Below are 24554 nucleotides of genomic sequence, written 5' to 3' on the forward strand. Positions count from 1 at the left end.
CCTCATGTCCCTCGATCCGCCCCGCGAACCGTCCCGCGATCAGTCCCATGATCTAGTGCCGAGCGGACGGCACCTCCGCGTTCAGCACACGTACAGCTCGACGATGATCTCGGCCTTCTTGATCCAGCAAGATAGACGGAGAAGTAGATGAGTTCTCCGGCAGCGTGATGGCGCTCCGGAGGTTTGTGGTGATATAATCTCAGCAGGGCTCCGCCCGAGCTCCGCAGAAACGCGATCTACAGGTGAAACCGTGGAGATATGTGGTCGGGCTGCCGTGGCAAAAGTTCTCTCAAATCAGCCCTAAAACCTCTGTATATATAGGGGGAAGAGGGGGAGCCTTGCCTTGGGGTCCAAGGACCCTCAAGGGGGTCGGCCGAGCCAAGGGGGGGGGGAGTCCTCCCCTTCCAAACCGAATCCAACTAGGTTTGGAAGGAGGTGTCCTTCCCCTTTTTCCCACCTCCTCTTTTTTCTTTTTTTTCTCTTTGATTTTCTTCCTATGGCGCATAGGGCCTTCTTGGGCTGTCCCACCAGCCCACTAAGGGCTGGTGCGTCACCCCCAAGGCCTATGGGCTTCCCCGGGGTGGGTTGCCCCCCCCCCGGTGAACACCCGGAACCCATTCGTCATTCCCGGTACATTCCCGGTAACTCCGAAAACCTTCCGGTAATCAAATGAGGTCATCCTATATATCAATCTTCGTTTCCGGACCATTCCGGAAACCCTCGCGACGTCCGTGATCTCATCCGGGACTCCGAACAACATTCGGTAACCAACCATATAACTCAAATACGCATAAAACAACGTCGAACCTTAAGTGTGCACACCCTACGGGTTCGAGAACTATGTAGACATGACCCGAGTGACTCCTCGGTCAATATCCAATAGTGGGACCTGGATGCCCATATTGGATCCCACATATTCTACGAAGATCTTATCGTTTGAACCTCAGTGCCAAGGATTCATATAATCCCGTATGTCATTCCCTTTGTCCTTCGGTATGTTACTTGCCCGAGATTCGATCGTCGGTATCCGCATACCTATTTCAATCTCGTTTACCAACAAGTCTCTTTACTCATTCCGTAATACAAGATCCCGCAACTTACACTAAGTCACATTGCTTGCAAGGCTTGTGTGTGATGTTGTATTACCGAGTGGGCCCCGAGATACCTTTCCGTCCCACGGAGTGACAAATCCCAGTCTCGATCCATACTAACTCAACGAACACCTTCGGAAATACCTGTAGAGCATCTTTATAGTCACCCAGTTACGTTGCGACGTTCGACACACACAAAGCATTCCTCCGGTGTCAGTGAGTTATATGATCTCATGGTCATAGGAACAAATACTTGACACGCAGAAAACAGTAGCAACAAAATGACACGATCAATATGCTATGTCTATTAGATTGGGTCTAGTCCATCACGTGATTCTCCTAATGACGTGATCCAGTTATCAAGCAACAACACCTTGTTTATAATCAGAAGACCCTGACTATCTTTGATCAACTGGCTAGCCAACTAGAGGCTTGCTAGGGACAGTGTTTTGTCTATGTATCCACACATGTATATAAGTCTTCATTCAATACAATTATAGCATGGATAATAAACGATTATCTTGATACAAGAATTATAATAATAACTATATTTATTATTGCCTCTAGGGCATAATTCCAACACTTGCTACTATTGTTAGTTGTCACTTGTTGTGAATTATCTTACTACAAAACTATCTATCATTGTTACTCATAGCACTTGCAGAGCATACCTTGCTGAAACTACTTATCATTCCCTTCCGCTGCTTGCTGGGTTCGACACTCTTACTTATCAAAAGGACTACGATTGATTCCCTATACTTGTGGGTCATCAGTAATTTTTGGCTTGTTTTCTTGAGCTTATGGAAAAACCTTTGATAAGGATGAACATGCCTAGAATCTTCGTTCCAAACGTCCCTACCAACCTTCGAATTTATTAGGCCTAGGCTATTTAATACGATATATTTTTTAACTAATTCCTAGATACCTATGTGACATGTTCATGCATGGCAAGCGACTATTGAAAGTTTGATCCCATCATGTTAGTGGAGGATGTGTGAGACCTGCTTATAAGGGAAGTTGTTCCACATAGCACTAAGATCTTGAGAAGAGAGCACATATGCGCACTTCTCCTCCTCCTTCGCCCGCTTCACCTCGCATTCGTGTCGTGCTTCATAGTCGAGCCGAGCTCCTCGACAACCTATGTCACGTGTGTGTGTTGCTTCATTTTTGTCACGCAGGAAATAAGTTGAAATGTTTGGCCTACCAGTGAGAGACGAATCTAGACAGACTTGGATGGTTTTCTCTTTGTCTCACTAATGGGTTAGTGCACTTTATCTTCTTAAATACCGAGGTGTTTGTTGCAACTTCTCTCTTCTGTAAGAGGTCGCTCCTCTTCTTACATGAGACACACTTCACCTCCTACCTTCTGGTTATAAGCATCGCGTCGCCTATCAATTTTCCATCTTCGCTTCTTGGTGTGCGCTGAGTGAGATAGTAGGCGTGCGAAATACCGCCTCTTGTGATCTAGTACGGGAGAAGGGTGACCATGTTTTTGATGACCGCGAATGTTGGATTCTTGTTTATTGTGGTTGTGAACGGTGACACCCGCGATGATGAGTTCCCCCACGATGACTTCTTCCCTGATGTTGACCAACTCCTCTACGATTTGACAAATGGCGCATCTTCTTCCATTGCTTTGTATGTCATTTTATTCTCTCTTTAGTGTTAGATTTTGGTTCACTGCTAGTAGCAATCGATATGGATATGATACATGTTTCTTATGTTCTTGATTGCGTGACTAGCTTCAATAACCTCTTGCTTGTTTTAATTATCATCACAATTATGTTAATCATGTTTTATATATTGTTTTTTGGATTAAACATAACAAAAAAATGTGCAATTATTGAACATGCTTTTTTGGGGAGTCCAAGGATTCTCGAAGCGAAAGGACTTTGGCCTCCTTGGGCCATCATCATTAGCAAGCAAAAGTGGACTATAATGTTTCGAAAGGGATGAGGAGAGAGCATGGAGGATGTGAGTGGTGAATTCAATATCCCAATCTTCAATACAAAAGAAGCTATCAAGTTTGCACAACGTTGGATTGGTTTATTCATTACTCCAAGTGAACCTCATATTCTGGAGATGGATACTTCTCACCTCGCAGACTTTCAAGTCGGTGTGGAAGCGTGCACTACGACTATGGTACACATTGCACGTTCTTGTCTCTTGCCCACTAGATTTGCTTCATATCGCCATTGGCAAGCTACTTGGTGGTCGTTGTCGAATTTTGGGAGGTGAGCTCCTGGAAGAAAGCGTTTTTGTGTATGCTTCTAGATGGGGTGTTCTAGCCATCTCTCGGAAGAAATACAAGATAATCAACCACCTCATAGGATCTAGGAGATACGAGCGGTTATGATCTTTATTCGTGTTGAGTGCTGAAAATGCACGCAATCTCTTTCACTCGTTACGTGGGCCTTAGGGCCTACAAGACTAACTAGCGTTGCTTGTTCCACATAACAAGTATGTGGATCTGGCGAGCTACTACTCCTAGTTATGCAGCATAGCAAGCCATCTATTCCAATAAAATAGGACGCATAACATAGCTCTCGCAAAGAATGATGGGGTTGCAAGTCTATCTTGAGTATTTGTGGAATCACGGCAACAAGGATCATGTTATGATAACCACTTGCAATATGAATGATGTTGCAGCCTCATCCAGCCTACATAGTATTGCAAATATGTGGGTCTTTGGTCCAGTGCAACATGGTTCATAATGATTCGGTCACCCATTGCAACATCGAGCACATTGCAGTCATCTTCGACATTCATAACACTGTAAACACTTGAAATAACTCATAGACGGTCTTGAACAAGGTCTTCTTTACTTGGAATCTGAAGCTTTTAGTCTCATCTACTCTAAATGATTTACCGAGTAAAGCTTTCTCTTTTCTTTCTTCGAGCAGTAAGAGTAGGGCATTTTGAAGACCCAGCTCCATAGAGGTCTTAACTTTGAAGAATTCAAAATTTCCACTTTCAAAAAATTCTAAAAGTAATACACATGTATACAAAGGATGTAATGTGTATATATGTGTGTAAAATTTCAGGATAGAATACCTTAAATTGCGAGTTGCACATAAAAAGATCATGGACTTTGTGGATGAACAATAAATACTACTCCCTCCCTAAAGAAATATAAGACCGTTTAGATCACTAATTTAGTAACCTAAACACTTTTATATTTTTTATAGAGGGAGTATATGGAAGTGGATAAACTGAGATCGAGCTCATATGAGCTCGGGTGAACAGTAAAATGAAAACAATGAAAATAAATTCAAAAAATCTGATTCTTTTTGCAGCATTTGACAAATGTTTTCAATGCTTGAAGAATTTCATAATAAACTGACATTTGTATAAGTCATTGCCAAAAAAGTTGAAGCTCCAGATTTAAACTCGTTGAAAACATTTTTCAAATGTTGCCACAAAAATATTTCAGAATTTTCAAAATTAGTTTTCACTTTTTCCCTTATTTTTTTACTGTTGAGTTGAGCTCATATGAGCTCGAGCTAAGAAGTGCACTTTTGCTACAGTACTTAGTAGTGACTACAACCGCAAAATAAAGAGTAACTGTAGCAGACCCTGTAAAAACGCAAACTGTTAAATTATGATATGGGTAAAAAAAAGGCATTTCAAGGGTCCATTTTAGCTACGGCCTAACAGAAACGATAAAAAAACTGTAAAACCGGGATAAAAAGCTCCTTCCTCCGGTCCGGCGGCCGCCGTCCCTTCCTTCAGCTGGCCGTGTCGGTCACGCCGACCGCGTCCAACCCCGTCAGCCATACCCCGTCGCCCGTTGGCCGCGCCCCATCACCACGCTGGCCACGCCTTGTTGCCCGTCAACCATGCCCCGTCGCCTGTCGGCACTGTCCTGCTCTGTTGCCAGCTGCGCCGGTCGAGTCGTGCCCCTTTGTCGGCCGTGCCAAGAGGATTTTGGCGGTCAGAATGAGGTCATAGGAGGCCACGGCAAAGTCGAGCTCGTCCAATTCGAACCGGCAACGATCGATTGCGGCGTCTAGCGGTCTTTTTCGATGAGCGGTGATGAATTCCAGTGAGTTTAAGACGAATTTCAGCAAACTCTGCGGCGACGTGTTTTCTCCGACGAGGTTCGACCGTTTTACGGACCCCACTCGGTTCGGCGTTCTAACATTCAAATATAAGGGTTTCGGATGTGGCTTTTTCGCGTCCCTTAAATTTTTTACGGATTAAATCATTTTTATGATTTCTGTTCTCGATATTTTTTTTATTAAAACTGTAAAACGCAAAAAATTCATGCGTTTGATCTGCTCTAGTAAAAGACCTCCGCGCGCCATGGAGTCGTACGTGTAGGCCCGAAACCGTGCGTCGAGCAGACGATGATCACTGGTGGAAAAAAGGCCTTTGGTCGCGGTTCGCAACTGCCATTAGTCGCGGTTGCGCAACCGCGACCAACTAAGCGCGACTAAAGCCCCCCACCTTTAGTCGCGGTTTCTTAAGAACCGCGACTAAAGGCCCGTCCACGTGGGCGCCAGGCGGCCGTCGGGGCGGAGGACCTTTAGTCGCGGTTCTTCTGGCCAACCGCGACTAAAGGCCGCCACAGGTTTAGGGTTTTAGCGCGCGCGCCCCCCCCCTAAACCTGTTTTCTGTTTAATTTGTATTGTTTTATTTCTTTTGTGCTTTATTTTAATTTTGAAGGAATTTCATATATTCTACGGTACTACATACATGCATATGAATGTACAATTTCAAACAAATTTGAAATTAGAACCAAAAAGAATTCAAGAGGAATATACAATATATATTCAATATCATCGGATGACCATATACAATTTTGAACAAGTTTCCATACATAATTTAATGCATATAAAGTTCTACGTCCTCGTAATGGTGTTCTCCTTTAGGATGGAGGACTTCCCTGCTGAACCATCCAGCTAGTTCCTCTTGAAGTGGTCGGAAGCGAGCTTCTGGACTAAGCATCATCCGGAGGTTATTCCTCTTAGCATTGGTATCACTCGGAACCCGCTCAGAGGTGTATCTCCGGATCATCTCACAGACATAGTATCCACATAGATTGGTCCCCGCTGGCTAAATATCCCCAGCATTCTTCGGCTTTGACCTTTTGAATTCTAGCTCTTTTTTGAATTCACCGACCTTTGTATCTACGAACCGTCTCCAAACCCTACGAGGCAAAGAAAATTAAATGAACAAGAGAGTTATTAGTTACTTGATATTAGGAAATGAACGAAATAGGCCGATCGATATAGAGCGCAAATGAATGAAAATAATTACTTCTGCAGCATTCTTCTCATGCCGCCCCAAAGCTTTGGATCCATATTCAGAGAGTCGTGGACGAGACATTCTCAGGTGTTAACTTTAATTACTAGCAGAATCCAGTGGAACCTGCGGACACGATACATGCACAGTACGTCATGCATAACTCATCGATTAGCCGGTCACATACCATGCATGGAGTAAACAAAAGAGAATGTGCTCAAGACAGAAACACTCACCCAAAATGGTAAGGAAATAGAATATCACTTTTGAGTTCCTGCTTTGTAAGAAACTGCCACAGGTCTGCCTCCATGTCGGCGGGGTGATGCTCCAACACATGTCCATTAACGATGTGTGGGTCAATGAACCCAACATCATGGATGTTCCTTACTCTGCATTCCTTAATCTTCATTCTGCATGTATAATAGCGGACACAACAATATAGTTAGGACATATATATAGTGCAGGCAATATGAACGAGATGGGGTAGAAATAAATCACTTACAGAACGTAGCAACTGATGATAGATTTGTCGAGATCGCGCAGATTGAAAAGCTGGAACAATTCACTCAGTTCAATTTGTACATAGTAATGTTTGAAGTGATGCTCATGTCTAACTTCCGCATAAATATAATCTTTGGCGCTTTTATTTTTTATGTAACCCTTGTACCATTTCAGCAGACCTTTCATTTGTGGAGGTAGATCCTTTTCCTGCGCAGGCTCGACGAGAGGCCCATTCTTGACATATGTAATTACTACCTCCTTCACTGGCGCCTCATCAAGGCCTAACAGTTCACGAAGAGTAATACCTAAGTTGGCCGCTTGTTCTCTGGCACTCGTTGCAGTCAATCCCTGTGCTGCCGCAGCTTGTATGATCTCGGGGGCATCCGGACCGGCGGCTTCCACTATAAGCGGGGCAATCGATTGTTTACTTTGTTCCCCGAGCTGGGCAACTTGTTTCCCGCTTTTTTTACTTTCGGCCTTCTCCCGCTCTTTGTTCTCCTTGAACATGAGTGCCTGCCTGCGAAGTTCACGTGCATAGTCGTCAAGCAGATTCTTCGCGGCTTGGGACGGTGTGCTCAAAAATGACTTAGCCCACTTCTTTTGCTCATCAGAAAATACTGGCTTGGGCTCGGGCTCTCTTTTCTTCTTGCAGTCCGCCTTCCATTTCTCCAAATCAGCAGCCGCGGCCGCGTCGACTTCCTCGGCACTACGTTCCCAAGGCCTTGTGGGGAGAGGCTTCAGTGATGGCTCCGGTACCTTTGTGGTCTTAGGTACATAAGGGTCCGGGTTAATAATCCAGGACTGCTTCTGCTTCTGCTTCTTTGCCGGAGGTGGATTGGGGGGCGGCGTCTGATCACCCGCCGGACGAGGACTGGGGGGCGGCGTCTGATCACCCGCCGGACGTTGTGGACTCGGGGGCGTCGGCTGACGTGACGGAGGTGTAGGTGAACCGCCACCACCACCACCACCACCACCACCGCCACCGCCACCACCACCACCGTAGGGGGGTGGACTTGTTGTCCTTGGCGCCTCGCCTGGAAACTTGATAAACTTCTTTTGCCATAGAATGAAATGGCGCTTGACATCTCCAAGTCTTTTCTCCCCTTCAGGTGTAGCAATGTCAATCTCCAGGTCCTCAAACCCTTGGACTATGTCCTCCACCGTGACACGAGCATAGCCATCTTGAATGGGGTTGTTGTGGTGGAGTGCTCCAGGTAAACATGGTAAAGCACTGCCGATGGCTACCTTCATGGACATGTTCCCGATAGGATAATACAGATGACATTCTTTCATCTCCTTTATATCGTCCACGGGGTAGCGAGGAGGCTCCGGTGCAGTAATTTCGACCACCAGAGGCTCCGGTGCATTAATTTCGATCGTCGGTGCATCTGCACCAGCCGGTGGGGCCTCCGTGGAAGCCACGCTGCTTCTCCGCTGCTGGCTTCCGAGATCCGCTGGATGATCTTCATGCTGCACCCGAGCTGCATCTCTTTCGGCTACTAGTACACTCATGGTTTTCTTCATCACATCCATTTCCGATGCCAACCGCGCCACAACATCTGCTTCCCGATCCATCTTTCTCTTACGGCTTCTGTAACCGTACGGGTCATCGTTCTGGGGGAACCCTATTTTCCACGGAATGTGCCCCATGCCTCGTACACGTCCTCCGTGTTCAGGATTCCCGAGGGCTTTTGTCAGCGCGTCGTTCTCTCTGTTGAACTTGATCTTCCCCTCTTGAGCATCCCTCATTGCGTCAATAAGGGCTTGGGTGGGTTTAATTAATTTGCCCCGGTAAACACACTCCGCTGTCTCCGGGTTCAGCGTTCCCCCATGCCCGTACCACCAGCTTTTGGCCCTTGGGTCCCATCCCTCCGTACCTGGACGGATTCCTCGCGCCCTCAGCTCGTTCTCCATCTTCTCCAACCTAGGCAACAAAATGCGATACCCTCCTGGCCCCATAATATGATTGTACTCCTTCTTAGCCGCATTTTCCTTATTTTTTTTCGATATTTGAATGAACTGCTCCGATTTCTTTTGCTTCACAAATTCTGGCCAATCATGTTTCAGTTTCTCATATTGTCCTTTGAAATCCGGAGTCTTGTTCTGCTTGACAAAGTCATGGGCTAGATTTTGCTTGAATTTCCGGAATGCGTCGGCCATCTTATGAAGAGCGAACTGTTTGACTAGCCTCCTCCTCTCCTTGTTTTCCTCAATCTTGTTACCCTCCTCATCGAATTTGTTGTATTCCGGAGGTAGAACGAAATGTTCCATAAGCTTCTTGAAGCAATCTTTTTTTGTTCTCTTATCGACAAAAGTGAAACCTGCAGCAATTCGTGCCTTCTTTGGCTCATTCCACTCCTGGACGGTGATCGAGACGTTGTCTCTAACAACGGCTCCGCATTGGCTGACAAACTTGGTGGCGTTCTTGCGGGGCTCCAGCGGCCTGCCGGTTGCACTGTCGACAACCTCGATGGTGCATGTTTCTCCTTGTTTCATCGTCTTGGTTGCGCCACGCTTTGATGACGTACTCGATTGTTTCGACGATCCGGCCGAGGGCTAAAATAAGAAAGAGAGTCGCGCGCGTTAGTACACACATATTTATTCAAATCAGTTAGTTTGTATCACCAGAGGCTCAATGTATATATATACCTCGGCGCCGGAGGTGGTTGCTACTTCCATTTGAAGATCGTCGTTTATCGACGTTTGTTCGGCATCATCTTGCTGACGGCACCCTTCATCTTCACCGTCAAGGTTCAGATAAGAAGAGATATCATCTTCTTCTTCTCCGGTCGGCACATATAGAATATCGCCGTTTATGATGCCGAACATATGTGCTTCACCGTCCGGATCATAGTTGTCCATAATCGGGTCAGCTCTATCGTCCGCCATTATGTCAGTCCTGAAAACATGTAGTAAAAACAAATTAATTAAGTGAAGAAGGGGGGCGGTGGCGGTGGCGGTGGCGAAAGGGCGGTGGCAAAAGGAGGGGGCGAGGAAGGGGTGGGAGAGGGTGTCGCGGTAGAGCGCGAGACGGGGCGGCAGACGACGGCGTCACGGAGAGTTTTAACTAGAGTTTTTGACCGTGAACCTGCTGCTTCAGCTTTGCACTGGCCGACCGCCGATTCGCTGGTTCATTTGCTAGTTTTTTTCAATTTAGATTGATTAATTATTTAAATTGATGATTTTTTAACTCGATGATCTTTTTTATATTCGATGAAACTTTTTCATATTTGATAGTCTCTGTTCTTTTTCATATTCGATGAAACTTTTTATATTCGATGAAACTTTTAAATAGATAGTCTCTGTTCTTTTTCTTCCAAGACGTTCTTCCAAGACGTTCTTTTTCTTCCAAGACGTTCTTCCAAGACGTTTTTTTTCTTCCAAGACGTTCTTTTTCTTCCAAGACGTTCTTCCAAGACGTTCTTCCAAGACGTTCTTTTTCTTCCAAGACGTTCTTCCAAGACGTTCTTTTTCTTCCAAGACGTTCTTCCAAGACGTTCTTCCAAGACGTTCTTTTTCTTCCAAGACGTTCTTCCAAGACGTTCTTCCAAGACGTTCTTCCAAGACGTTCTTCCTAGACGTTCTTTTTCTTCCAAGACGTTCTTCCAAGACGTTCTTCCAAGACGTTCGTTCTTCCAAGACGTTCTTCCAAGACGTTCTTTTTCTGCGAGCCCTGTCGGCATCGATGGGCGCGGGGACGAGGGCGGCTATGAGCGCAGCGACGAGCGCAATATGCTTCGAGCGGAGGAAGCGAGGAAGGCGGCGACAGGAAGCGAGGAAGGCGGGCGCGGCGCGGGAAAGATGAAAGGATAGGGGTGAACCAACCGCGACGGCGAGGGCGGCGACGGCGGCGACGACGGCGAGGGCGACGGCGGGCGGCGTCGACGAGGGCGAGGGCGACGGCGGCGGCAGGCCTTCGGCGCGCGCGCGACGGTTGGAATCGGAGAAGACGAGAGAGATGGAGAAGACGGCGGCAGGGGAGGCGACCCGCACTGTATTTATAGCCCCCCCTTTAGTCGCGGTTGGGGACGAGACCCGCGACTAAAGGTACCCTTTAGTCGCGGGTCGCCTCCCCAACCGCGACTAAAGGGTTTTTGGCGGGTTTTTTGCGTTCCCGCGCCCCCCCCCCCTTTAGTCGCGGTTGGGGAGGCGACCCGCGACTAAAGGGTAACCTTTAGTCGCGGTTTGCCAGACCAACCGCGACTAAAGGCCCCCCCAAATCTTCTTTTATTTTCAGAACCTTTTATCTTTTTCTTTTCAGAAAAATCATCATTGCTTTTATAGAAACTTCAAACATTTTATTTTCTGTTTTCTAAGCATATTTTCGTAGGAAAAATATGCATAGAGACAATACGTTGAATCTGCCTAAAACGGGATAGAAAAAAGAGAGGCCTCGACCCATCTTGCTCACGCCTGCCTGGTGCGGTGGCTGTGATGCCCCGCTGAGAGGCCTCTCGCCCGAGCCGTGAGCGCGCCGCCCCTTTCTTCTCCTATCCGCCCGCTGAGAGGTCGTTTTTGCGTTCCCCGCGCGCAACGACCTTTAGTCGCGGTTGGTCTGGCCTTTAGTCCCGGTTGCACCAACCAGCCGGGACTAAAGGTTAGATGACCAGCTCTGGATTCCTCTTCTTCCCGCCATTTCTTCCCTGTCTTCCCGCCTCTTTCTTCCCGCCACTTTCTTCCCGCCTCCTGTCTTCCCGCCTCCTGTCTTCCCGCTCCCATTTTTCCCGCCATTTCTCACTACATATATGTAGCCCGGCTTGGCCAGCATTATCACATCTCTACAATCTCTCATCACTCTCTCATGGCTTCCACCGCACCCACTCTAACCTACCAGCAGGTGGAGGAGCTTTGCGCCTCGAACTACCCTTGTCCACCGGGCTACCGCGTCCCCACCGGCTGGAGCCTAAGCGCCGGCGGCGTGCCGGTCCCTCCCGTCCCTCAGGGTACTGCGCGCCGGGCGGCCATCACGAACCACTACTACCTCGACCTCACGCCGGAGCAGCGGATGAATCCCCGCTGGCATCCCGATAACCAGCATACTTGGGACGCCTTCTTCATCAATCGGCGTGAGAAGGCGCTCGCCAGGTATGAGGAGGACGGTCTGCCTCCTGGGAACTTCCACGAGGCCGGCCGTCGGCTATGGTGGTACGGCCGGACTCTGCAGAGCGTCATGGACTACATCACGGCCGGCGATATCCCCCGCATGCGCTACCCTCAGTTCGAGCCACGAGCGCCGCCCGACGACAGCGACGACAGCAGCGACGACGACGGCGGCAACTTAGAAGGCGACGACTACCAGTACAACGACGACAGCGGCTATGAAGACTATGAGTATGCATATTATACGCCTAGGCAGGAGTATGACTAAATCACTCCAAATTTCATGTATCATCAGTGGTATCTCGAATCATTCGAAAATGGACACCAAACACATCACGGGTAATATAATTCACATGATCCATTCAACAAAGTTTGGTACAATAAATTATTACACATCATTTCTTCCCTTGTGTCCCTGCTTGCTTACGATTGTGCCGTATCCATGGAGCATCCTCATCATTTAACTTAATGCTTGGGTCGGTGTTCACTTTGAAGGGCGGAATTTCAGCAAACATATTATAATCTTCTGACATGTCTGTCTTGTCCTCCACTCCCACGATGTTTCTTTTCCCTGAAAGAACAATGTGGCGCTTTGGATCATCGCATGATGTACTGATCGTTTTCTTATCTTTCCGTTTCCTCGGTTTGCTACTCATGTCCTTCACATAGAAAACCTGAGCGACACCTTTCGCTAGGACGAATGGTTCGTCAAGGTAACCAAGATTGTTGAAATCCACCATTGTCATTCCGTATTGCTGGTCCACCTTTACCCCACCTCCTGTTAGCTTGAACCATTTGCACCGGAACAAAGGGACCTTAAAGGAGGGTCCATAGTCAAGTTCCCATATCTCCTCTATGTAACCATAATATGTGACCTCTTGCCCATTCTCGGTTGCTGCATCAAAGCGGACACCACTGTTTTGGTTGGTGCTCTTTTTATCTTGGGCGATCGTGTAAAATGTATTCCCATTTATCTCGTACCCTTGGAAAGTCGTTATAGTCGAAGATGGTGTCTTGGCCAACATGTACAGCTGATCTACAACATCATTGTCATTCATTAAATGTTTTCTCAACCAACTGCCGAAAGTCTCCATGTGGGCCTTCCTAATCCAGGATTCAGGCTTCCCCGGGTTGTCAGAGCGTAAAATATTCTTGTGTTTCTCAAAGTATGGAGCCACCAAGCTGGAATTGGTCAGTACAGTGTGGTGTGCTTCAGTCAGAGAATGGCCGTCCATACATATCGTTGATTTCCTTCCGATCGTGCCTTTTCCACTTAGTCTCCCCTCGTGCCGCGATCGAGGAAGACCAATCGGCTTAAGGTCAGGAACAAAGTCAACACAAAACTCAATTACCTCCTCATTTCCATAGCCCTTGGCGATGCTTCCTTCTGGCCTAGCACGGTTACGAACATATTTCTTTAATACTCCCATGAACCTCTCGAAGGGGAACATATTGTGTAGAAATACAGGACCGAGAACGAAAATCTCTTCGACTAGGTGAACCAGGAGGTGCGTCATAATATTGAAGAAGGATGGCGGGAACACCAACTCGAAACTGACAAGACATTGGATCACATCGTTCTGTAACCGTGGTAGAACTTCTGGATTGATTACCTTCTGAGAGATTGCATTGAGGAATGCACATAGCTTCACAATGGCTACTCGAACATTTTCCGGCAGGAGCCCCCTCAAAGCAATCGGAAGCAATTGCGTCATAATCACGTGGCAGTCGTGAGACTTCAGGTTTTGGAACTTTTTCTCCGCCATGTTTATTATTCCCTTTATATTGGACGAGAATCCAGACGGGACCTTCATACTGCTCAGGCATTCAAAAAAGATGACCTTCTCTTCTTTGGTCAGAGCGTAGCTGGCACGACCTTGAAACCATTCCGGATGCCGGTCATCAGGGTCTTTCAAACGTTGCTGGTCCTGCCGTGCTTCCTTTGTATCATTTGTCTTCCCATACACGCCCAAGAAGCTTAGGAGGTTCACGCAAATATTCTTCGTAACGTGCATCACGTCGATTGCAGAGCGGACATCTAGGACTTTCCAATATTCTAGCTCCCAGAATATAGATTTCTTCTTCCACATGGCTGCGTGCCCGTCAGCTCCCTTCGGAACTGATTGTCCGCCAGACCCTTTCCAAAGATGACTTTCAAATCCTTGACCATATCAAATACCTCAGCACCAGTGCGTTCCGCAGGCTTCGGCCGGTGATCTGCCTTGCCGTTGTAATGCTTGCCTTTCTTTCTTACTGGATGAATTTTCGAAAGAAATCGACGATGCCCAAGGTACACGTTCTTCTTACAATTTGGCAAATGTACACTTTCAGTCTCATGTAAGCAGTGCGTGCATGCATTGTATCCCTTATTTGACAGTCCCGAAAGGTTACTAAGAGCAGGCCAATCGTTGATGGTTACGAAAAGCAACGCTCGTAGGTCAAATTCCTCTTGTTTGTGCTCATCCCACACACGGACACCACCCCACAGCTGTAAAAGTTCATCAACTAATGGCCTTAGGTACACATCGATGTCGTTGCCGGGTTGCTTCGGACCTTGGATGAGCACTGGCATCATAATGAACTTCCGCTTCATGCACAATCAAGGAGGAAGGTTGTAGATGCATAGAGTCACGGGCCAGGTGCTATGGCTGGAGCTCTGCTCGCCAAAAGGATTCATGCCATCCGTACTTAGAGCAAATCTTATGTTCCTTGCGTCAGCTGCAAAATCTTTGAACCATCTGTCGATCTTTCTCCATTGCGTTCCATCTGCGGTGTGTCTCAACTCCCCGTCCGACTTACGGTCCTCTTTGTGCCATCGCAACAACTTGGCATGCTCTTTGTTCCTGAACAGACGTTTCAACCGTGGTATTATAGGAGCATACCACATCACCTTGGCGGGAACCCTCTTCCTGGGTTTCTGGCCCTCAACATCGTCACCAGGGTCATCGCCTCTGATCTTATAACGCAATGCAGTGCATACCGGGCATTCATTCAAATTCTCGTATTCACCGCGGTAGAGGATGCAGTCGTTGATGCATGCATGTATCTTCAGAACCTCTAAACCTAGAGGGCAGACAACCTTCTTTGCTTCGTACGTACTGGTGGGCAACTCGTTATCCTTTGGAAACATATTCTTCAACATTTTCAGCAAGTTTTCAAATGCCGAGTCAGCTACACCTGCCTCTGCCTTCCATTTCAGCAAATCCAGTGTGCAGCCCAGCTTTTTCAGACCATCATCGCATCCGGGGTACAGCGCCTTTCTGTGATCCTCTAACATGCGATCCAAATTCTCCCTCTCCTTTTCAATTTCGCAGCGTCTCCGTGCATCAGCAATGGTCCGACCAAGATCATCAACGGGATCATCACGTGCCTCTTCTTCACCTTCCCCTTCACCTTCAGCATCCTCCATGAAAGTATCACCGAAATGAGCAAGATAGCTTTCATCGATGAAATCATCCCCTTCTTCATCTTCTTCCATTATAACCCCTCTTTCTCCATGCTTGGTCCAACAATTATAGGTTGGCATGAAACCGTGCCGAAGCAGATGCATGTGAACATCTCTTGAGGAAGAGTAACCCTTCTGATTCTTACAGTTAACCCATGGACAGATAACAAAACCCCCCCGCTTGTTCGCATTAGCCACTACGAGGAAATCTTTCAAACCCGTAGTGAACTCGCCGGAGAGTCGGTTAACGTACATCCATTGCCGATTCATCTGCATTATTATAATATAAAATATATAATTAACCATCATGCATTTGTTAAACTAACTAGCTACAAACAATATAAATTAAACAATGAACTACACACATGCATATTTTATCAATGACACATCAAAGGTTCATCAAGTTGCTAACCGCGATCGAGGAGTGTGGCTCCAACACTTCATGTCATGTTTGTTTCATGCTCTTGGGGCATTTCATCAAACACCTTATGTGCATAAGAGGAACCAAAAGCAAACCTAAACCCTAAGTGTGAAGAGAATGGCTCTAAATGGCTAAGTGTTGGCTGCTGGATGGGTATATATAGGGGAGGGGCTTTAGTTGCGGTTGGCCTGGCAAACCGTGACTAAAGGTGCCCGAAGGCCTTTAGTCGCGGTTGTCCTGGCCAACCGCGACTAAAGCCCCTCACGTGCACCAGCTGGCCACCGAGCGCCCTGGGCCCAGACCTTTGGTCGCGGTTCACCTCCAGAACCGCGACTAAAGGTCCCATTAGTCGCGGTTCCTACAGCTTCGCGACTTATGAGGCTGGACGGAAGCCTGTTTTTCCACCAGTGGATGGGCGATGACCAACCTTTGCCCCCGCGGCCGCCGGTTTTTGTCGCACGACCCCCACTGCCACTGGTCGACCGATGGATCATTCACACGTATCCAGATTCCACGCAACAAGGCGGGCGCCGTGTACTGCCAATGCAGCTGCACGCCCCGTGCCCAACAACTTGCAGGAGCGGCACAAAGGCCAGGGCCATCGCCACCCACCCATAGTGCTTTCTTGGCGGCTCGTGTGACCAGGTGCTGGCCTCCATGGCTCCATGACGGATGTTTTTCTTATCACTTTGGAAGGATTCATGATTCCAAAGGATTCATGATTTGAGGTTTGAGTGCTAGTACCTAGGCTACGCAACTTGGTCTGGATTGGTCAAGAGGACACTCCAGTGTCGCCCTCTCTCCGATTGAATCCTTCCAAGCTTATCCCAAGTGGGTGTTGCACTCATGGTTTTTGTTAAGAAAAACACATTGCCATCACTTTTAGCCCATGTGTTTTCATTGTTTTTGAACAAGCACACCCACACACACTTCAGCTTGGAGCTTTTAAGCCAAACAGTCTATTTTACAATCATACACATTTGATAGCCAGCTGGCATTCCCCATATCTCCTCGACAAGTTGGCACGGAAGCAAAGGGCCGCACATGAGCCCGACCAATTGCCATGGCTTTTAGCTTAACAATTGCATTGATCTGAATTCTGAATGGTCCAACGGATGATACATATTGGCTTGTATTTTTGCGAAGACCGCCTACTGCATACTGGTCTGACGACTGGTGGCTCCAAACCTAAGCGTGTTGGGACGCCGGATTCTGAACCAACTTGCACTGACATTCTGATTCCTGTTGTCCATGCGCACGCGCTTTTTTAAACCACTACAGTGGAAAAGATTCCTAAGAAACCTGGTTTATACGAAATTTCAACCAGATAGCCAAAGAAAAAACCGAACAATCTGAAGCAACATCCGTTAGATAATACAGGGAAAACTATTTAGGGAAATGGAAATGAAATTGCTCGACCATAACGTATTTGTGTAGTTTATACATATTTTGAATGGTTAGATAATCAGTCCGTGCATTCGCACGGGTTGACGACTAGTATTACCTAATTAGACTCAATGCTACATATTTCTGATCACATTATGTACATGGATAAAAAGGTCCTTTCACGTGTATAAAATGAACTAGAGTGTCAAACAGGGAAAGAAATTAAGACTATAGGTCATATATGGAAGATTTTTTTTTCATTGTCAAATAAGGAACATGATTTTAAGGAAGTGTCAAATAAGGAATTCTCTCTAGAAGATATCGGAGCTAGTTAGGGCCTAGGGGATGAGCTGCAAAAGCGATTTCATGCGAGAAAGTAGTCAAGAAAGTCATCTCCATGGATCACTGTTTGGGTAATTCTCTGTGTGGATGAGTAATCTACTTTTTGTTATTCTTGTGTCTCAACGACATGGTACAAGATGTAACAATTTGCTGGAATCAACAACGAATGTCGGTGGTCATGTACCTGCTCCTTTTGTACATGCTTATGTGTAAGTTGGTCGAATGCTCTATAAGTAATGTCGTGTGGGTGGTGACGCTTCGTTCTTGATCGAGGTTGGAGTGAAGGAGTGCGGCCATGGCTGGGACGACGGGGAATAGCGTGGCAATGACCGGGGACGATGACAAATCGAGTAATTGTCACATTCTTCTATTGCCAAAATAACCAAGACCAAGAAAATAATTACAACAACACAACAAGACGAGGTTCTATGCACAAAAATAAAAATTTATCTAACGAAGTCTAAAGCTAATTAAGGTTGTCGATCCAAGGGAGAAGCTTAGGCTTAATAGCAGATTCAAACATATGGGGCAGGATGACAATATTATGTGCAAATTTATATTTTCAAGAAGAAAAAGTAGTCATCTCCTCGATCTTGCATTTGTAAGTATTCAAATATTCCAGCAAGCAACAAAGACCATCTCAAGGGAAAAGGGATGTCCAAAGTTTCGGCAACATCAAATGCAATCCTTGATAGAAGCTCCATTGTCCAAACAATTTGCAGACCCCAATGAAAAAAGGATGTCCAAAGTCTCTTCCATGAACAACAATGTAATCCTTGATAAAACCCCCATATGTCAAAGTAATTTACGGATAGTTTTGGATTCTCACACTGAAATTGCATGTGAAAACTAGATGGGTTCTGTCTACATGGGTATGATGAGGTTGCGTGGAAATCTCATCGAAATCTAGCCAAAATTTGCCGGATGAAGATTGTCAAGGCTCCACGCGATCATCGAAGGGAAGGAAAGTGGTGGTCAATGCTCCTCCTCGATCTTTTTTGAGGAGTTCAACGTTTGAGGGTTTCTTTAGAGTTTAGGCATTTTAAGGGTCCGGCTAAATAAGCTTTAACGACCACGTATAGGCTTAGAGCATTTACAGCCGGTCCTATCATATGCTCTTTATATTTGAGAGGACAACCGACCATTGCATCGACACAAAGGGAGAAGAAAATAGGTGACCAACGGGACCTCCCATTTTGTTTTCATATGTTTGAGTTGTTCGTAAACCCTTATATTCAAACCATATATGAGGAGAATACAAGGGTTCGTCGGCGCGGCAAGTCTGCCATGTAAGACACGACCCATTCTAAACCACATTTTTCCTTTTTTTATTGTTACTTTTTCCCTCTTTTCATCTCATCCATCACATGCATGTGACTAGACATATAAGAAAAAAAATAGACTTCATGCAAAAATAAATAAACTCAAATTAGACACATCTGAACACTGGCCGAACAACGAAAATGCCACACCAACTAAAGCCTACGTAGGTTTACTAAACCTTTCAACTAATCTAAACATACATCCCTCCTTGATTTTCAGGGGTGGGTGGGCCTCATCCACTTCTTAATCCAATCAATTATCGTCAAATCAGACTATCCATTTCTTAATCCAATCAATTATCGTCAAATCAGACTATCATGTCAACATACGTAAACAGTTACGTAGATGTAGCATTGCTCGACCAAACACGTAAACATTTGAGGGGCCAAATTTACCAAGTCTGTCTGTAGATATGCGAGAATACTCTCCCTACAACAGACTAGAACCTCTATGTTGACCAGATAAAATAGAGCTTTTCAACAACAGCCCGTTGAAAAGAGTAATTTCTCTTCTCTGCGGACCGTGGGTACACTGCAATGAGCATCTAGCCTGATCCCAAAACCATCATCCATTTGCTGTTACCTGAACCATGTCGGCACGGCAAGGACTGCCGCCGTACGGTTGGTCCCTCCGCCCACCTTCTTCTCCCTTTCAATCAAATTTCCCGCCAGATTTCGAGTCAACCTGGTCTCTTTCGTCGCCCCTTGACGCGCCGCGGTTTGACTAGACAGTCCCACACACGGACGTCGATGGCGCCATGGCCGTCCGACGTTCCTTAAAAGCACTCGCGAATTCAATTCGATTCACTCACATATCATTCACATGTGAGTGATTGAAGTCTGCAAGGAACAAAGATCCCACGTGAAATGGTGGCTCGTCACACTTGTCTGCTTCCGCTAGTTCTCGCTGCTCTGGCGGCGGCATTGCTCGCGGTGGCGCCGGCCATTGCTGATGCCTCGGCGCCCGTGCACCTCGAGGCGCTGCTGGCGTTCAAGAAGGGCGTCACGGCCGACCCGCTCGGCGCGCTGTCCGACTGGACGGTGGGCGCTGGCGACGCCGTCCGCGGCGGGGTGCCGCGGCACTGCAACTGGACCGGCGTCGCCTGCGACGGCGCGGGCCGGGTCACGTCCATCCAGCTGCTCCAGACCCAGCTCCAGGGCGCGCTCACGCCGTTCCTCGGCAACATCTCCACGCTCCAGCTCCTCGACCTCACCGAGAACGGCTTCACCGACGCCATCCCGCCGCAGCTCGGCCGCCTCGGCGAGCTCCAGCAGCTCATCCTCACCGAGAACGGCTTCACCGGCGGCATCCCCCCGGAGCTCGGCGACCTGAGGAGCCTGCAGCTCCTGGACCTCGGCAACAACTCCCTCAGCGGCGGCATCCCGGGCCGCCTCTGCAACTGCTCGGCCATGTGGGCGCTCGGCCTGGGCATCAATAACCTCACCGGACAAATCCCCTCTTGCATCGGCGATCTCGACAAACTCCAGATATTCTCGGCCTATGTAAACAATCTGGACGGCGAGCTTCCGCCGTCATTCGCCAAGCTCACGCAGATGAAGTCGCTCGACCTCAGCACCAACAAGCTGTCCGGCTCGATCCCGCCGGAGATCGGCAACTTCTCGCATCTCTGGATTCTTCAGCTGTTCGAAAACCGGTTCTCCGGCCCAATCCCGTCGGAGCTCGGCCGGTGCAAGAACCTGACCATACTCAACATATACAGCAACCGGTTCACCGGCTCCATCCCTCGCGAGCTTGGGGACCTCGTGAACCTGGAGCACCTGCGGCTCTACGACAACGCTCTGTCGTCCGAGATCCCGAGCTCGCTCGGGCGGTGCACGTCGTTGGTGGCGCTCGGGCTGTCCATGAATCAGCTGACCGGCTCGATCCCACCGGAGCTCGGCAAGCTCCGGTCGCTCCAGACGCTGACGCTCCATTCCAACCAGCTCACCGGCACAGTTCCGACGTCTCTGACGAATCTTGTCAACCTTACATACCTGTCGCTCAGTTACAACTCCCTGTCCGGCCGGCTGCCGGAGGACATCGGGTCGCTCAGGAATCTTGAGAAGCTCATCATCCACACCAACTCCCTCTCCGGCCCGATTCCGGCGAGCATCGCCAACTGCACGTTGCTCTCCAACGTGAGCATGTCGGTCAACGAGTTCACGGGCCACCTGCCTGCTGGGCTTGGCCGGCTACAGGGCCTTGTGTTCCTTTCAGTGGCCAACAACTCGCTGACCGGAGGCATACCGGAGGACCTGTTCGAGTGCGGCAGCCTCCGCACGCTGGACCTGGCGAAGAATAACTTCACCGGTGCTCTGAACCGGCGCGTGGGCCAGCTCGGCGAGCTCATACTGCTGCAGCTGCACCGGAACGCGCTGTCGGGGACGATTCCAGAGGAGATCGGCAACCTGACGAACCTCATCGGCCTGATGCTAGGCGGGAACCGGTTCGCCGGCCGAGTACCGGCGAGCATCTCCAACATGTCGTCTTCCCTGCAGGTGCTGGACCTGTCGCAAAACCGCCTCAATGGCGTCCTGCCCGACGAGCTCTTCGAGCTCCGGCAGCTCACCATCCTCGACCTCGCGTCGAACAGGTTCACCGGCGCGATCCCCGCCGCGGTCTCCAACCTCCGGTCGCTCTCCCTCCTCGACCTTTCGAATAACAAGCTGAACGGAACGCTCCCCGACGGGATCGGTGGGTCCGAGCAGCTCCTCACGCTGGACCTGTCGCACAACCGCCTCTCGGGCGCGATCCCCGGCGCAGCGATCGCGGCCATGAGCACCGTGCAGATGTACCTCAACCTGTCCAACAACGCGTTCACGGGCCCGATACCACGGGAGGTGGGCGGCCTCACAATGGTCCAAGCCATCGACCTGTCGAACAACCAGCTCTCCGGCGGCATCCCGGCGACGCTGTCCGGCTGCAAGAACCTGTACTCGCTCGATCTCTCGGCGAACAACCTCGTCGGCACCCTCCCGGCGGGGCTCTTCCCCCAACTCGACCTCCTGACGAGCCTCAACGTCTCCCACAACGACCTCGACGGAGAGATCCACCCTGATATGGGTGCGCTGAAGCACATTCAGACGCTTGACCTGTCGAGCAACGCGTTCGGCGGGACCATACCGCCGGCGCTGGCGAACCTCACGAGCCTGAGGGATCTCAACCTGTCTTCCAACAACTTCGAGGGTCCCGTGCCGAACACCGGCGTATTCAGGAACCTCAGCGTGTCGAGCCTGCAGGGGAATCCTGGCCTCTGCGGGTGGAAGCTCCTCCCGCCGTGCCACGCCGCCGGCGCTGGGAAGCCGCGGTTGTCTAGGACAGGGCTCGTGATACTCGTCGTGCTGCTGGTGCTGGCGTTGCTGCTGCTCTTTTCACTCGTGACGATTCTAGTTGTTGGCTGCCGGCGATACAAGAAGAAGAAGGTGAAGTCTGACGGCTCCTCCCATCTGTCGGAGACCTTCGTCGTGCCGGAGCTGAGGAGATTCTCGTACGGCGAGCTGGAGGCGGCCACCGGCTCGTTCGACCAAGGCAACGTCATCGGGAGCAGCAGCCTGAGCACGGTGTACAAGGGCGTGCTCGTCGAGCCCGACGGCAAGGCCGTCGCCGTGAAGCGGCTCAACCTGGAGCAGTTCCCGGCCATGTCCGACAAGAGCTTCCTCACGGAGCTCGCGACGCTGAGCCGGCTGAGGCACAAGAACCTGGCGCGGGTGGTCGGGTACGCGTGGGAGGCCGGCAAGATGAAGGCCCTGGTCCTGGAGTACATGGACAACGGCGACCTCGACGGCGCGATACACGGTCCGGACGCGCCGCAGTGGACCGTGGCGGAGCGGCTGCGCGTGTGCGTCTCCGTGGCGCACGGGCTCGTGTACCTGCACTCCGGCTACGGCTTCCCCATCGTGCACTGCGACGTGAAGCCCTCCAACGTCCTGCTGGACGCCCACTGGGAGGCACGCGTCAGCGACTTCGGCACCGCGCGGATGCTGGGCGTCCACCTGACGGACGCGGCGGCTCCCGACTCGGCGACGTCGTCGGCGTTCCGGGGCACCGTCGGGTACATGGCACCAGGTACAGTCCACGCGCCATTTCAGCGATGATTTCTGAAACTTGTTCTGAACTTCTGATAACATTTTCTTGTCTCCTGCGATGCAGAGTTGGCGTACATGAAGAGCCCCTCGCCGAAGGCGGACGTGTTCAGCTTCGGGGTCATGGTGATGGAGCTGTTCACCAAGCAGAGGCCGACGGGGAACATCGAGGATGACGGCGTGCCGATGACGCTGCAGCAGCTCGTCGGTAACGCCATCGCCAGGAACCTTGAGGGCGTCGCCGGCGTGCTGGACCCCGGCATGAAGGTGGCCACCGAGATAGACCTGTCCACGGCCGCGGACGCGCTGCGCCTGGCCTCGTCGTGCGCTGAGTTCGAGCCCGCGGACCGGCCCGACATGAACGCCGTGCTCTCCGCGCTCCTCAAGATGAGCAGAGCCTGTGGGGGAGAGTAGAGCCGAGCTGCAGCATTTGCTCCATGTAAGAGGAGATTCCATGCTCCAGCAGCGAGCAAAAATACAGCACGCACAAACCACATATACATTTCAAAAAAGAGGAACAAAAATGATCAAACAAACAAAATAAATCAACAATAAATAGTCATTACAACTCAAACAAGTAGTTTATCGTTCAGTACAACAAATAATGCAATAAACACAATTCAAAAAAGAGGAGCAAAAATGTTCAATACTATACTCGTTGGAGATGCTCTAAGGTAAACGCTTCCACCCAAAACTCTTACTCGTGCGATTCGCTCGCCCAAAACTCTTAAAACAAATGTGGTTCATTGTAACAAAAAACAACTTCTATGTTTCACTTTGTAAACACAAGATCACTTCGTTCTAGGTGTAGTTCACTTGTTTGTGCCTCGCGGTTCATTTCTTCACGACAAGGGGTTCATTAAAAGTTAGAAAAAGAACAAAACAAATCACGCACTTCATTTGTACGTCGGATGCAATGCTGTTTTTCGTGTGAAGCAGTATAATTTTCTATCTAGTGCGGTTTAATTCATCGAGAGTCAACTTTCTCGTATGAGAAAATTTATGTCTCACAAAAAAACCATGAAGTTCATTTGTCCGTAGTATGTAGTGGTTTGTCGTTTGAAGAAGTGCGTTTTTCTATCTGATGCAGTTCATACGTCAATTGCGATGTCACGAAAAAATAGAGTGTCCGTAATAGTAATTTTAAAACTGCTCTTAAACTGTATGGAACTGGAGAGAGTGTTCTACATGAAAAAAGTTGTGCCTCGTGGATATCTTTCCTATGCCATATCATTTGCATCGTTTCAACAAGCGGTTTGGAGAAAATCATGAAAATACGATCGTTGCCACACGTCGGCCGCCCCACTGTTCTTAAAATTCATTTAAGACCACAAGGAATTTCAACAAATACCAACATATGAAAGTTGCTCCTTTTCTATAGCTTTCCAACACCGTATCACACGCCTCATTCCGACAAACGGTTAAAAACTGCTACGGAAACCGTACCAATAAAATCAAAAAAAATTGAAAACCAAAATTCCGTATTTCGGTAAATTTGAAACTGCTCTCAAACTATAAAGAATTGGAGAGTGTAATTTACATGAAAAAGTTGCCACTCGATGATATCTTTCCAATGTCGTATCATTTTATTCATCCCGATGAAAAGTTTAGAATAA

The 24554-nt window shown here is 48.7% G+C and overlaps 1 protein-coding gene across 1 annotated transcript; it reads left to right on the forward strand.

The window, feature by feature from the left end:
• Positions 1-19255: 19255 nt before the first annotated feature.
• LOC123427813 (LRR receptor-like serine/threonine-protein kinase FLS2) lies at positions 19256-24152 on the forward strand. Its single transcript, XM_045111943.1, has 2 exons — positions 19256-22921; positions 23006-24152. Exons 1-2 carry the CDS (start codon positions 19723-19725, stop codon positions 23350-23352), a joined length of 3546 nt encoding a protein of 1181 aa, XP_044967878.1. The 5' UTR covers positions 19256-19722; the 3' UTR covers positions 23353-24152.
• Positions 24153-24554: the final 402 nt, after the last annotated feature.

Source organism: Hordeum vulgare, chromosome 2H (assembly GCF_904849725.1).
Source record: "Hordeum vulgare subsp. vulgare chromosome 2H, MorexV3_pseudomolecules_assembly, whole genome shotgun sequence".
NCBI lineage: Eukaryota > Viridiplantae > Streptophyta > Magnoliopsida > Poales > Poaceae > Hordeum > Hordeum vulgare.

Coding starts and splice junctions, on each gene's coding strand:
- LOC123427813 (XM_045111943.1), top strand. CDS start 19,723: ATGGTGGCTCGTCACACTTGTCTGCTTCCGCTAGTTCTCGCTGCTCTG. Junction 22,922..23,005: donor CGTCGGGTACATGGCACCAG/GTACAGTCCACG, acceptor CCTGCGATGCAG/AGTTGGCGTACATGAAGAGC.